The sequence below is a fragment of the Ctenocephalides felis genome, unplaced genomic scaffold, assembly GCF_003426905.1.
Source record: "Ctenocephalides felis isolate EL2017-DRISC unplaced genomic scaffold, ASM342690v1 CF-g0.4_SCAFFOLD_01170, whole genome shotgun sequence".
Taxonomy (NCBI): domain Eukaryota; kingdom Metazoa; phylum Arthropoda; class Insecta; order Siphonaptera; family Pulicidae; genus Ctenocephalides; species Ctenocephalides felis.
The window spans coordinates 14,781,383-14,797,315 of NW_020537324.1; the positions used below are offsets into that span (position 1 = coordinate 14,781,383).

The 15,933-nt window shown below is 31.6% G+C and overlaps 3 protein-coding genes across 3 annotated transcripts in view; 1 reads left to right on the forward strand and 2 right to left on the reverse strand.

Moving 5' to 3' along the window:
* The window catches only part of LOC113366878 (guanine nucleotide exchange factor subunit Rich-like), a 2,998-nt gene extending 1,427 nt beyond the window's left edge, over window positions 1-1,571 (reverse strand). The window contains exons 1-6 of the mRNA XM_026608525.1: window positions 1,431-1,571; window positions 1,187-1,294; window positions 1,023-1,112; window positions 585-589; window positions 270-379; window positions 28-119 (exon numbers count right to left, since the gene is read on the reverse strand). Of these exons, the coding sequence (XP_026464310.1) occupies window positions 28-119; window positions 270-379; window positions 585-589; window positions 1,023-1,112; window positions 1,187-1,294; window positions 1,431-1,571 (546 nt within the window). The remainder of the gene's footprint in view (window positions 1-27; window positions 120-269; window positions 380-584; window positions 590-1,022; window positions 1,113-1,186; window positions 1,295-1,430) is intronic.
* Window positions 1,572-2,175: 604 nt separating this feature from the next.
* On the forward strand, window positions 2,176-5,648 carry LOC113368054 (mitotic spindle assembly checkpoint protein MAD1-like). Its single transcript, XM_026609618.1, has 14 exons — window positions 2,176-2,389; window positions 2,465-2,595; window positions 2,672-2,860; window positions 2,936-3,094; window positions 3,164-3,358; window positions 3,433-3,615; window positions 3,680-3,746; window positions 3,809-3,921; window positions 3,991-4,168; window positions 4,250-4,384; window positions 4,457-4,617; window positions 4,755-4,832; window positions 4,894-5,129; window positions 5,271-5,648. The coding sequence occupies exons 1-14, from the start codon at window positions 2,278-2,280 to the stop codon at window positions 5,488-5,490; spliced, it is 2,157 nt and encodes a 718-aa protein (XP_026465403.1). The 5' UTR covers window positions 2,176-2,277; the 3' UTR covers window positions 5,491-5,648.
* Window positions 5,649-7,602: 1,954 nt separating this feature from the next.
* Window positions 7,603-10,237, reverse strand: LOC113368059 (RING finger and CHY zinc finger domain-containing protein 1-like). The gene is made up of 8 exons (XM_026609625.1): window positions 10,031-10,237; window positions 9,213-9,374; window positions 8,874-9,032; window positions 8,623-8,755; window positions 8,408-8,553; window positions 8,231-8,324; window positions 7,897-8,044; window positions 7,603-7,764 (listed from the first exon to the last, which is right to left on the reverse strand). Exons 1-7 carry the CDS (start codon window positions 10,166-10,168, stop codon window positions 7,899-7,901), a joined length of 978 nt encoding a protein of 325 aa, XP_026465410.1. The 5' UTR covers window positions 10,169-10,237; the 3' UTR covers window positions 7,603-7,764; window positions 7,897-7,898.
* Window positions 10,238-15,933: the final 5,696 nt, after the last annotated feature.

The following is a 15,933-nucleotide window of genomic DNA, read 5'->3' on the forward strand; positions in this document are numbered from 1 at the left end:
CTTGTAACAGATCCAGTAAGAAAGCACAGCTCGGCCATCATTCATCACAATAGCAAAACCCCCAATTAAGGGTGAGTATTCCATATCAATAACATATGCATTATCTGGAGCAGGTAATGCTATAAAAATTCCGTTTATATTTTCAAAGTTTACATCAGATGTTTAGAATGAAAAATAAATGATTCATTATGTAAATGAAATAATATTGGGCTATATCTTCAAAATTGGAATTATTATTAGAACCAAAAAATTCTTTAGTTTAGACTCACCACTACCACAGTGTGTACCCCCATAATAAAACGAAATGCAACTAAGATCCAGGGCACATTCCCCATCACAAAGAGTTCCATCCCAACGATATCGAAAAGATGGCCCCGTTCTGTGGCCAACAATATATCAGTAGCACTGACACAAGCCGCGCGAGCTATTCTTCCGCGCCACGGAGATAATATCATTCGCCGAGTAAGTGTTAGAGCTGGTACTACCTCTCGAACAAATAGTTCAGCACTATCTCTACGCAATCGGCTAAAACATGATAAGTAAATAAAGCCAAAGTTAACAATTTTATATCATATTGAATTTACATTTTCTGCAATCAAGTCAGGTTTATATAAACTTAGAACTCACAAACTTTTATATAGAGCAATTCATCATAAATTAATGAAATGTATGCAGAATTTACAAATGTAAATCTAATATAATAACATAAATTTATATTCTTTACTATCTGTAACAAAAATCAACAAATCACAAAAATTATAATTTCAATAGAATTATTTTGCAGTTGTATTTACAAAAAAATATTTATATATCTTCAAAAATTTAGATAATAAATAACTTCAAGCAATATATTAAATACTCATATTTAAATATAAGCTCATATAACTCTTTTGCAAATTTTAACTACAAAAAACAAATAGTATGCATAGCCCTGATGGAATTTTTTTTGGCCAATAATATTACAATATTATTGGGCATTATTTAAAAAAATAAAACTCTGCACACATTTAAATGAAAATCACCTGTGGGGGATCATTCTGTTGATAAACTCCACCTCTAGAGAGCTCTTCAGAAAAACTGACATCATAAAGAATTAAATGCCCTCCAACAGTCTAAAAAAATAAGGGTAAGTTTTAGAAAAAAGTCTGTATAACTATGACCAATATATAGTCATTAGAATACTTACCACTACTGCTAGCATAGTCGAATCGGGCTTCCATTCTACTATTGTATTACTGCCAAGTTTCTCCAATGATTCCTGATCTCTACGATGATGAACAATCAAAACACATGGCTAAAAATAATGATACATAACATTAATTGAGAAATATGCTAACTGTGAAATAATAAAAAGGTACCAAAAAATAAATAAAAAAAATAGCGTCTATAACATAATATAAATTAAGTTGTAAGTAATTGAACAAGCATACCTTAGTGAACCATACAGAAATTGTGTCATCTGTCAAAACAACAAAAAGAATCTTATCGCGATTACATACTACTTGAATTATGTTCTCATCAGTAAGTTCAGGAGTCCTTAAAATTTTAGGCCATCCAATAGGAAAATACATTTTTGTTTTTTTATGTATTGTTAATAAAATTAAGATTTAGAATATCAGAATGTAACATCTTTAACGAAACACCCACAACCTCATTTTTACTCAAACGTTCGCCTAGCTGTCATTCTTTGGAATGACTTGTGTTGAGAATAACATGTGTTAAGTAATGCCAGATGTCAGATGGTTTTAAAAACTACGACATAGTATTAAATATTTATCTAATATAAGCTTGATATAACATATCATAGTTTATGTTTATATTTTATTCGGTATATTTTATGTTTCATTATGTCTATATTTTATTCGGTATATATAGCGTATTATCAGGATTAATCAGGATAGTATCGTAGTACAATAGCATACTATCATAGTAATATAAAGTACTATCGAATTCATTCAGTACTTTCATATGGTTTTATCTTTCTTAAAAACTTTCTTAAACAAGCTAATACATAATGAGTCAATATTTTATTTAAGAAGATGAAAATGAATAAAAACTGTCAATCTGTCATTTTGTTTTGCCATCTTTCCGCCATGAACGCCCACAAATGCTGCCACCTGAAACATTTAGTATATTTTGTCGATGTTGGCAGCACTAATAAACAATCAAGAATTGTCAAAATCAAGTCATGTTTTGGTTAATCGGTCTATTTTTGCTGTAGTTTATAAACAAAACTGAAAATTGCTTCTATTATCATTATTTTCTTATTTTATTATCATGGGAGACGATACAGCAGATTTTACACGCTACATAAAAAATGTTCTACACGATAATAGAAGTTCAAATGTATCGAAAAAACTTCCATTTGGTGATTCTTTTGAAAATCATGGTGCTTGTTTATACTAAAATAATTTCATTACAACAAATTTTAATTATTAATGAATATATTTATCATGTATTCAAGGTAAATCAAAACCGAGATCACTAGATGAGGAACAACCCAACTTTCCAAAAAGGAGTAAAGATGAATCAATTATGGAATCTCCCTGGGAGATCAAAAGGGTTCGAAGTAGCCTGACTATAGCAAAGAATGAAGTATTATTTTTATTCAAACTTATAAAATTTGAATATAGTATAAATAAAATATAAACATAAAAATTAAATTTTATAGATAGCTCAGTTGCAAGATTATATTGAAAAGCAGCATAGTTTGCGAAAAGAAATGGAAACTTTGTTTAGTATTGAGAAGGAAGCACTGCAAAGACAAAAAGCCAATGATACAAAAACTATTGAAGAGTTAGAGCACAGGTTGTCATGCCTTAAGAAAAGGGAACAAGATTTAAAAACTAACTCGATTAGAGTGAGGATATATTAGTTAGATTTATATGTATGCATACAATTAAAATCAATTAGATTTCATATATATTTCTTTTAGTCATCTTCCAGTTTAGATGAATTTAAACTTTCAATGGAATCCAAACTAGATCAAAAAGATAAAGTAATTATGCAATTGAAAGAAGAAATTAGCAATTTAAAACATTCCTTTGGTGAAAATGAAAGAAAAGAAATAGAAGTTAAAAAAAGTAATATGTCGGTGAGTAGCATTATTTTGAATAAGCAATTTCTTATTGTTTTTACATATTAACATTGTTTCATATTTAAGCAAATTAATGATATGGAATTTAAAAATCAAGAATACCAACGTGTTATTAAAGATTTGCGGGATGAGAATTCAAACCTAAAAAAGACTCAAGACAAGTATTTAAGAATGGAAGCTGATTTTGAAGCTACCAAAATTAAAGTGCACAGTTTAGAAAACGAGCTTTTAAACTATAAGGAATACGACACTCATATGAAGGTAAAATAATACTAATATATATAATAATAATATAATACATATAATATAGGAAATGATGCAATATGCTTTTTCAGTCACTACAGAAAAAATTAACCACAATTCCTGAAATGGAATCTGAGTTGAAACAATATCGCCAAGAAATTTGTATGTTAAGAGAAAATGTTCAGAATAAACTAATATTAGAGGAGCAAGTTCATGACTTGAATGTTAAATTATCTAGTGCAAATAACAAACTGAAAGATATTGCTAATATTCAGGTATTTATCTTATTTATATAATCATATATATTTTACAAATATTATTGTTTAATTTTTTAAAAAGGTTGACTTTGCTAGAGCTGACTCTTTGTTAAAAGAATGGCAGGCTGTATCGAGAAGTTTCAATAGAGGTAACGATTTAATTCATAATTGTATTTAAATTTATTACAAGTCCCAATATTGTTTATTATAGAGAATTGTACACCAAAAGATTTAAAACAATATATAGAAGAGTTACAGAAAAATGAATTGGTATTAACAGCTGATAAATTAAAAGTGCAAAGTAATTTGAAAGCTGTTGAAATCGTAAGTATGCTTTGTTTATTATTTTACCATTATGGTTACCTAATTTTATGAACATTGCGGTTTATTTAGGAATTAACAAATGTTAAGCAAGATATGTCAAAAACTACAACACAAATCACAGATTTGAAAAATTCATTGAAGCAACATCAAAATATTCTTCATAGAGTTCAAAAAAAATTACAACAAGTTGCAAAAGAGCGTGACTGTTATCGTGGCTTAGTTGATTCATATGACCAGGATTTAACAAGTGAATATAAAATTTTATATATCTTATAAAATATGAATTTCTTATAATTTATCTTAAAATACTTATAATTTTATTTAATAGTTATGAATACAAACAGCATGAACAACGCAGAAGTTTTATTAAAAGAACGCATTGCTGCAATGGAGAAAATTGTAGAAGGTTATAAAGAGCAAGTGGAATCATTAGAAAAGGAATTGCAATCAGCTGTTCCGCAAGGTTAATATAATCAGTGATAATTCTACTATATGCATGTACAAATAGCTACTGAGAATGATTTAACATTTGCAGCAGCACCACCAGCATTTGTTGACCAATTAGCACGAATGCAAGAAGAAAATTCAAAGCTTATGAAAGAGAACGATAGATTAACAAAGAGATGTGATGAGTGTGAACAGTTACTAGAAAAATTCCATCAAAATAGAAGTGTTACAAGCACAACAAATGAAAAGGTTTAGTTTATTCCATTTATTTGATCATAAATTGTATTTGTAGAATTAATTAAAGTCTGAAAGTAATGGTGCCAAAACTATACATATTTTAGTAGAATCATTTTGAGTAGAACTAAAATAGATATACTTTCTTTTAGATCTTACATTTCACACTAAATCCTGCAACTAACAGCCAGAAGGAATATAAAGAAGATGTAAAGCAATTGCAGACAGAGGTATTAATATTTTATTTTTATTATTTGTTTTTGAAGTTTTATATTTTCAATTCCATTATAGATTGAAAGATTAAAAAAGAAGATAAAGAAATTGGAAGAAGGAGCTACAGATGTAACTCAAACACAAAATATGACTGGTACTACAGAGCTTTTAATGTTACGTGAAAAAACCAAAGCAGATGAAATTAAAATTCAACGGTTAAAAGACCTTTGCAAAAGCTCAATGCATGAATTTCGAGATGCTTGCTATATGATGCTAGGATATAAAATTGATAGAATAAACACATCTAGCTATAGGTACTTTTTTTGTCTTACCTTAATATTATTGTCCAGATTAATATCTTTCTATTGTCCAGCAAATCCTTCTTATGATATTGATAGAATGTGAGATTAATTTTTCATGCCTGTAAATAAATATGATTAAATTAACTTTTTTAGGGTAACAAATATGTATGCAGAGAGTGAAAATGAATACTTGAGCTTTGAGTATGAAAATGAACTTAAATTATTAGAAACTCCATATTTACGTACCTTGGATGATCATGTGAATACTTATTTGAGGCAGTATGGTTCAATTCCAGCATTTCTTAGCGCTCTGACCTTAGATTTAGTAAAAAGGACCACAGTCATGGAAACAACTAATACTATTCAACTGTAATATGTGTAAAGCAATTAAATATTTAATAGTATAATTTTAACATTTATTTGAAGTTGCCTATGTATACAAGTTCAAATAATGAATAAATATTAACAAATTTCAGCCATTAACAATTTTTCATAATATTTCTGAACTTAATTTTGCATATATATAGAAGGCATTGGATGTATTTATGTTAAATAGACTTAATAAAAGTATACTAGATTAACACTAGATTAATTAAATTGAGGTTATAATTAATTTAATTTCCTACTTAATATTAATTTATAAAACACTGATATTATTACTTCAGTTAAATTTTCAAATTAAACATAACATTAAAAATTCATTATCGTCATTATAAAGTAGCCATTGAAAATCATACCACATAAGCACCACTTAATTCCGTACATTTACAATTGTGCATAATTCGTCTATTGGGAAAATAAACTTCACATACATAAAATATTTTGCAACATAAATCTCATTATATAAGTATCTATATTTTTTTATATATTTTATGATATTGAGTTCACTTGCAATATCACTTATAGAATTTTTTGTACTGCTTGCTATCATTATCTCAATAATAGAAGTCCATAATACATTTTTACATGACCTGCATCAATTACTATAGAATGATATATCATATTTTGTGATTATTGATGAACTGAATGATTCACCTCAATAAGACAACCAACTAAAAATGAGGCATTGATATTGTTAACATCATCTCAATCTTGTGCCATAAATATGTCTATTAGGTGATTCTACAAATATTTTTTAAACTATCATGGTTCATTCAAGCAATGAGAAACTTATACAGGTTTCTCTCTGAATAAATTGTTTAATTCAATTTTTAGAAATTCATGAATACAGGATGCTAATTCACATAATTTAAATTTCCATTATGTAAAAGTAATATGAAAATTACTGCATATGATTATTAAAACATATTATTCATGCTACAGATATTTTCTATTTTGAAATCATTCTTTCAAAACTTCACAAGTTGTATTTATACAGAATAATATTTTCTATACTTCGAATAATATCTTTTTATAATCTGAGCAAATATACATGATTAATTTTCCACACACAACAAAGCAAATATAAGTTTATCATATCAAATTGTCTTTGAAATGTGCTGTACTGTTACTTTCAAAGAAGCTAAATAATACGTAAGCTAGTATAGTTAGTTACTTTTGCAAAACTTTCATTATTTTATTTAATAACTTCTTGAGAAAAAATAATGTCTGAAAACAATTAATAATATTGATAGGATTGATTTTTCTCGATATATAATGAATATTCTTTAGTTATAATTTGATACATAGATATTAAAAAAATAGAATTTCTATTCGAATTACAGGTACAAATAATGCATTACAGTCAATGTACTTTAAAAATATATTAAATTCAGCTTTTATCATAACCGTTCATAAAGATTCTTTTATAATTTAAATTTCTTGAACATACTGAGATTCATTTTACTGATTTATAATATAAACTATTTTAGTTTGAGATTCTAAGTAAATAAAATTTAATCAGGTAATTATATTGCATCTTATAATAACTATATTATATTATACATTTCATAAATTATAAATAGAAATATACATTTCATAGAATAGATTCAGTAAAAATAATTGTCTATTTTTATCTAGAACTACAGCTATTAAGATATTATTTTTATTTAAAAATAAGTAATTTTCTAGCTAAATATAAAATTCTGTATTTAGCCATCATAAAATTTGCTAAGACTGAATTATATTGAATTTATATGACTTTAAATTTTTTTTCAGAAAGCTGATTGAATTCATTTAACTCAACTAACTTAGTCTTTTGAAGCTTTTTTGTTTCAATAATATTTTATTATTTATTCATTCGTATTAATTTCTGTTCAGTAAGCAAAATACATGCACACAGTTTTTTGTTCAACAATCTAACATAGATATTTCTTTACAATTGTATCTATATTTGATTTTGAAGATTGTTGCCAAATTTTGTACTTGAGGATTTTCAAACAATATAGTTTTGCATACTCTTTATATCAATCAAATAAATACTAAAGTAAATAAACATAAGTTGAAAACAAATATCCTTCTACGTAAATTCAATAAAAAAAATACTAATATTCATTTAAAAATTGTATTCGTGTGCATGCAAATTTTCAAATTCCCTAATTACATTATTCGTCTATTAAAATTAGCAGAAAAATGCTACCAAATTTACTAGATAAGTTGCGAGATTCTGATATATATTAACAACTTCTGCTTGTAAATACAATAAAATCTAGAATAAAGAATAATAATGTGATTATCTCTATATATAAGAATAACGACAAATAAACTTATGTTTTAGAAATATCATTGGAAATTTATAATATTGCGACTTAATGCCAATTAAAGCCCAAGAAATAAATACCTTTATTGATCTTCTTCAGTTGTTTCATCTTGAGATGTTGAGCTACCGGGAAGGGCCACATCACTGCTGTTTGAATTCTGGCTTGAACCATTGACATCCAATACTAAAGGTGCCCGTGTTGATAACTCAGGAAGAGTATCAGGAGATGCTTCAAATTAAAAAATTCGAATTTCAAAAAAATATGCATTGCTTACATCCACAAAATGATAATGTTGTGATGTTGATCAAAATTTAATCACTCATTCAAATACACTCACCAAATGTGTAAAAATATAAATAATAAATATACACACCAAATATATAAAACTAGCAATGACATAATTTATTTTCCTACCAAAATTAGTAGCACAGCCTTTGGTACGGCATGTATTATATGCACCACAGTGTAAACATTTTAGACCAACTACATGAAATTTAACAGTCGATTCCTAAAATAGTAAATATATTAATATTATATATATATATATATATATATATATATATATATATTATGCAATTCATGTATTATTACCTTGTGACAATCTTTACATAATATATCAGTTTTTACATTCTCATACTCTGGGGGCATAGGAGTCATCTGAACTTCATTATCCAAATAACTCCATAGCTGTTTCATATCTAGCATAGATGTTTGGCATGTTGGGCATGCATAATGACCTTAAAAGGATAGCTGATGTTATACATAAAAACTATATACAAACATTATGAACAAACATAAATTCTTACCAGAATGAAGCAGCTCTTCGAAACAAGTTCTGTGCAATAAATGTCCACAATCTGGTATATGGCATGGAATGCGAGAGGTGTGGATATCCTCCAGACATACAGGGCAATTAGATCTTGATACATTCTCTACACACTGAAAATAAATATACATTGTTGTGGCAAAAAAACAAATTTACAAAAGTTGCAACAATTTAGTTGACTATAAAATGTGGTACGCATATGCAAGAAGAACTATTGATATTGAATATTACCTTATGTCCTTCAACCTTGAGTTGCACTGGAAGACACATATTACAGACTTCGCAATGAAAAAAGCTATCTCGTCCCCCAATTCGACATATTCCACAACCATCGCAATGATATTGGCTTTTATCCTCATCATCAAATAAGTTACAGATTAAACACGTGTACTAAAATTTATAAATAAAAACACAAGTAAGTATATTAATGAGTTAACTGTAACTAATTAGTTAAATATTCTGCTCACTTTGTAGACATATACAAAAACTGGTGTCCTTTATATTTTAATATTATAATGAATCATAATTACAAATCTGTATGTATCAATAATAAAATGTTTTCTTACTAACCCGACCAAATCTGACTCCACATTTTTCACATTCAGCTTGAACTTTCTGTCGAGTATCACATTCTGTGCACATTAGTTCTGTGACTGTTTTTCTATGAAAATAATGAGCTTCATTCTCATCATGGCAGTATCTGCACATGTATAGTTTATTACAGCATGGAGTCTGAAGAAATTATTTTATTTAATTACTAGTAATAGTAATAACTATATATTAATAGTAAAAATTATTAATGCATTCATTTCATTATGAGTGATGGCAATATTTTTTTAGTATCAAAATGTACCTTGGTTTGTATAAAAATGTGTGTTACTTAAAAGATTAGAGACAAAAATAATAAGATTTCAATCGATTTAATTGAAATGGCTGGCTGGAAAAATGTCACTTAAGTTTATTGTTATATTATTCGATTTCAAGTCATATTTCACATAACGTTTCTAAATTTTCTGATAAATGTCTTCAAAATTCAGTCTTATAAATTGTAAATCTTAAATTAGAAATTTTACTTATTGAAACCGTGCTTTTTATTATCAAGAAAAGATATTAATAAGACGAAAATTTGTGTTAATAAATACATTAAGATCAATACGTGATCATAATATTATAAAATTACTTCACTAAGGACGTTTCTGCTATATACATTTTTTATTTGTACAAATATTTTTCTTCAATATTTATACATGTTTGAGTAAAATAATTATTTCGGTATTTTAACACAATATTGATATTAATATAAAATGCATAAGAATCTTACATTTCTAAACACATGCAATCTATTGATATATGTTAAATATATATGTTAAAAACTAGTTTTCACTCACTACAAATTTAGCCCGTCGTTTATAATGTGCACATCCAACTTTTTTGGGTTCTTCTTGAATATCATTGTCCATCATGGAACACTTTAGTCTATTTATTGAATTTATTATTGAATTAATCACAACATTAATTGTTAACATTTACAAAACTAAATAAAATTTTATTAAAAATATGACACATCAAGTCAGTCGACCCAGTTCCAGATCCAGCGGAACATATTTATATATTTTCAATTAATAGAACTGTTGTGAACATATATGTCAAATAAAAGGAGCACCAACATGGGGAAGTGAAATTAGGAATAAAGCTGCGGTTACATGAAGTTTTAAGTCATAGATGAGTGATGTGAAACTCGCACTTTTATCTTTTATAACTCGCTGTTAACTAATATTTGTTTTGGTGTAAAACGTGCATTTTTTTTATTTGTTGCAGTTCGTATTTCTTATATTTTCTCTTCAATTATCTTTTGTTTTATTTACAATAATAGAGGTAAGAATAATGAACTTCAAAATTTTATATTTACAATCAGGATGGATCGGATGGATATTCAATCAGAAAAATGAAATGGGTTTAGAAAATAAATTATTTCTCATAGTTTTGGTGTAAATCGTACTACAGTTGATGCATTCTGCATATTCTGGTTGAAATTGTTATTGGTTAAAATGTATTTGAAGCTTATTTAGTCATGTATATATATATATATCTTATATATAAAAATGGAGCTCTCTTTCAAATGTCCGAATAAAACTCGAAAACGGCTGAATCGATTTGGCCAGTCTTAGTCTTGAAAAATTCGTGCCAATCCAGAGAATGTCCAAAAGGTGAGAAATTATTTCAAATCCGCGTAGAAACTTTACATTTATAATTTGAAAATTTTTGTAGAAGCGTAATTTAAATAGAACAATGGACGGTGGCAATTTTGTGAAATGTCAAACGCTTTTGACAGATGATGTTCAATTACGTTTAATAGGATGTTTTACGCGAATATTTACGACAATATAAGTCGAAAGACAAAAAAAAACTTGGATTGGATTTTACCATGTTTTCTATAGAAAGTATATAAAACTTTCAGTTTGATTGTATTGACAAAATATCGGTAATCTTTGAAAATCCATAATAAAAGCATTTTCTTCCGTTAGTAGTTTTTTAGTATTAGTTAAAAATGTAATTATTTTGTAAAATACCTTTGAATTAAAATAAGGTTTTAAACGTATTTGCCACCTGACCGTTCCAAGTTACCCCGCCTATAGGGTAAAAAGGTGCCGATAACGAATTTTTGAAAGACATAAAAAAATACATTTCTACAATGATGAAGTAGATGGCAATTTTACTGAACGTAGTCAGATAATTGTTTGTTAATTCATCGAATGTTACTTGAAACTTCGTAACTTAAAAATTTCAAAAAAAAAATTGAAAAAAAGATTAAAATATTTTTTTCCAAAAGCAATTATTTTGTTAAAACAAGCAGAAAGTTCTTTGAAACGTTCGGATTATCCGGACATTCGATTATCCGGACATTCGATTATCCGGACATTCGATTATCCGGACATTCGATTATCCGGACATTCCATTATCCGGACGTTCGGTCATCCGGACTTTCGATTATCCGGACGTTCGATTATCCGGACTTTCGATTATCCGGACATTCGATTATCCGACATTCGATTATCCGGACATTCGATTATCCGGACTTTCGGTTATCCGGACTTTCGGTTATCCGGACATTCGATTATCCGGACATTCGATTATCCGGACTTTCGGTTATCCGGACTTTCGGTTATCCGGACTTTCGGTTATCCGGACTTTCGGTTATCCGGACTTTCGGTCATCCGGACTTTCGGTCATCCGGACTTTCGGTCATCCGGACTTTCGGTCATCCGGACTTTCGATTATCCGGACTTTCGATTATCCGGACATTCGATTATCCGGACATTCGATTATCCGGACATTCGATTATCCGGACATTCGATTATCCGGACATTCAATTATCCGGACATTCGATTATCCGGACATTCGATTATCCGGACATTCGATTATCCGGACATTCGATTATCCGGACATTCGATTATCCGGACATTCGATTATCCGGACATTCGTTTATCCGGACATTCGATTATCCGGACATTCGATTATCCGGACATTCGATTATCCGGACATTCGATTATCCGGACATTCGATTATCCGGACATTCGATTATCCGGGCATTCGATTATCCGGACATTCGATTATCCGGACATTCGATTATCCGGACATTCGATTATCCGGACATTCGATTATCCGGACATTCGATTATCCGGACATTCGTTTATCCGGACATTCGTTTATCCGGACATTCGTTTATCCGGACATTCATTATCCGGACATTCGATTATCCGGACATTCGATTATCCGGACATTCGATTATCCGGACATTCGATTTTCCGGACGTTCGATTATCCGGACGTTCGATTATCCGGACATTCGATTATCCGGACATTCGATTATCCGGACATTCGATTATCCGGACATTCGATTATCCGGACATTCGATTATCCGGACATTCCATTATCCGGACGTTCGATTATCCGGACATCCGATTATCCGGATAATCGAATGTCCGGATAATCGAATGTCCGGATAATCGAATGTCCGGATAATCGAACGTCCGGATAATCGAACGTCCGGATAATCGAACGTCCGGATAATCGAATGTCCGGATAACCGAATGTCCGGATAATTGAATGTCCGGATAATCGAACGTCTGGATAATCGAATGTCCGGATAATCGAATGTCCGGATAATCGAATGTCCGGATAATCGAACGTCCGGATAATCGAACGTCCGGATAATCGAACGTCCGGATAATCGAACGTCCGGATAATCGAACGTCCGGATAATCGAACGTCCGGATAAACAAATGTCCGGATAATCGAACGTCCGGATAATCGAATGTCCGGATAATCGGATGTCCGGATAATCGAATGTCCGGATAATCGAATGTCCGGATAATCGAATGTCCGGATAATCGAATGTCCGGATAATCGAACGTCCGGATAATCGAACGCCCGGATAATCGAACGTCCGGATAATCGAATGTCCGGATAATCGAACGTCCGGATAATCGAATGTCCGGATAATCGAATGTCCGGATAATCGAATGTCCGGATAATCGAATGCCGGATAATCGAACGTCCGGATAATCGAACGTCCGGATAATCGAACGTCCGGATAATCGAACGTCCGGATGATCGAACGTCCGGATAATCGAATGTCCGGATAATCGAATGTCCGGATAATCGAATGTCCGGATAATCGAATGTCCGGGTAATCGAAAGTCCGGATAATCGAATGTCCGGATAATCGAATGTCCGGATAATCGAATGTCCGGATAATCGAATGTCCGGATAATCGAATGTCCGGATAATCGAATGTCCGGATAATCGAATGTCCGGATAATCGAATGTCCGGATTAACGAATGTCCGGATAATCGAATGTCCGGATAATCGAATGTCCGGATAATCGAATGTCCGGATAATCGAATGTCCGGATAATCGAATGTCCGGATAATCGAATGTCCGGATAATCGAATGTCCGGATAATCGAACGTCCGGATAATCGAACGTCCGGATAATCGAATGTCCGGATAATCGAACGTCCGGATAATCGAACGTCCGGATAATCGAATGTCCGGATAATAGAATGTCCGGATAATCGAATGTCCGGATAATCGAATGTCCGGATAATGAATGTCCGGATAAACGAATGTCCGGATAAACGAATGTCCGGATAAACGAATGTCCGGATAATCGAATGTCAGGATAATCGAATGTCCGGATAATCGAATGTCCGGATAATCGAATGTCCGGATAATCGAATGTCCGGATAATCGAATGCCCGGATAATCGAATGTCCGGATAATCGAATGTCCGGATAATCGAATGTCCGGATAATCGAATGTCCGGATAATCGAATGTCCGGATAATCGAATGTCCGGATAAACGAATGTCCGGATAATCGAATGTCCGGATAATCGAATGTCCGGATAATCGAATGTCCGGATAATCGAATGTCCGGATAATCGAATGTCCGGATAATCGAATGTCCGGATAATCGAATGTCCGGATAATCGAATGTCCGAATAATCGAATGTCCGGATAATCGAATGTCCGGATAATCGAATGTCCGGATAATCGAATGTCCGGATAATCGAACGTCCGGATAATCGAACGTCCGGATAATCGAACGTCCGGATAATCGAATGTCCGGATAATCGAATGTCCGGATAATCGAATGTCCGGATAATCGAACGTCCGGATAATCGAACGTCCGGATAATCGAATGTCCGGATAATCGAAAGTCCGGATAATCGAATGTCCGGATAATCGAATGTCCGGATAATCGAACGTCCGGATAATCGAATGTCCGGATAATCGAATGTCCGGATAATCGAATGTCCGGATAATTGAATGTCCGGATAATTGAATGTCCGGATAATCGAATGTCCGGATAATCGAATGTCCGGATAATCGAATGTCCGGATAATCGAATGTCCGGATAATCGAATGTCCGGATAATCGAATGTCCGGATAATCAAATGTCCGGATAATCGAACGTCCGGATAATCGAATGTCCGGATAATCGAACGTCCGGATAATCGAATGTCCGGATAATCGAACGTCCGGATAATCGAATGTCCGGATAATCGAATGTCCGGATAATCGAATGGCCGGATAATCGAACGTCCGGATAATCGAACGTCCGGATAATCGAATGTCCGGATAAACGAATGTCCGGATAATCGAATGTCCGGATAACCGAATGTCCGGATAATTGAATGTCCGGATAATCGAACGTCCGGATAATCGAATGTCCGGATAATCGAATGTCCGGATAATCGAACGTCCGGATAATCGAATGTCCGGATAATCGAACGTCCGGATAATCGAACGTCCGGATAATCGAACGTCCGGATAATCGAACGTCCGGATAATCGAACGTCCGGATAAACAAATGTCCGGATAATCGAATGTCCGGATAATCGAATGTCCGGATAATCGAATGTCCGGATAAACGAATGTCCGGATAATCGAATGTTCGGATAATCGAATGTCCGGATATTCGGATATTCATATATTTCGACATTCCTATACTCCGATACTCCGATATTCCGATAGAGCTAAATGTACAAAAAATGGCAGTTCTTGAGAGAACTAAGTGCCCGATTTGAATGATTCAAAGAACTTTCTGCTATTCAGATATTCGGATATTCGGGTATTCGGATATTCGGATATTCGGATATTTGGATATTCGGATATTCAGATATTCGGATATTCCGAGATTCGGATATTTCGAGATTCGGATATTCCGAGATTCGGATATTCCGAGATTCGGATATTCCGAGATTCGGATATTCCGAGATTCGGATATTCCGAGATTCGGATATTCCGAGATTCGGATATTCCGAGATTCGGATATTCGGATATTCGGAGATTCGGATATTCGGATATTCGGCTATTCGGCTATTCGGATATTCGGATATTCGGATATTCGGATATTCGGATATCCGGAATATCTGAATATCCGGAATATCTGAATATCCGAATATCTCTAGAAATTGATCAGAATATACATTACTTAGCAAAACAACGTTTGCCGGGTCAGCTAGTATATATATATATATATATATATATATATATATAATATGGAATGGAATGAGGTATAACTTAATACTTAAAATGTATAGTATATGCTACTCAGTGCTACTATAGTATCTAATGATGTACAAATCACTGTATACATTTGTAACCAGTGTATCCAATTCTCATTCAAACTGAGGCAGCTAGCAGACATCACATAATATATAAATCAGAATATACATTTATATCATAGATAAAAGAAAAGATTGATTTATATATCTCGTTTCCA

Bases quoted from the DNA above. Each gene is read 5' to 3' on its own strand.
- LOC113368054 (XM_026609618.1), top strand. From the start codon at position 2,278: ATGGGAGACGATACAGCAGATTTTACACGCTACATAAAAAATGTTCTA. The intron at 3,359-3,432 runs GTAAAATAATAC...ATGCTTTTTCAG, and splicing joins AATACGACACTCATATGAAG to TCACTACAGAAAAAATTAAC. The intron at 3,747-3,808 runs GTAACGATTTAA...TGTTTATTATAG, and splicing joins ATCGAGAAGTTTCAATAGAG to AGAATTGTACACCAAAAGAT.
- LOC113368059 (XM_026609625.1), bottom strand. From the start codon at position 10,168: ATGTTAACAATTAATGTTGTGATTAATTCAATAATAAATTCAATAAAT. The intron at 9,375-10,030 runs GTGAGTGAAAAC...TAATTTCTTCAG, and splicing joins AACGACGGGCTAAATTTGTA to ACTCCATGCTGTAATAAACT. The intron at 8,045-8,230 runs GTAGGAAAATAA...TTTAATTTGAAG, and splicing joins AGGCTGTGCTACTAATTTTG to CATCTCCTGATACTCTTCCT.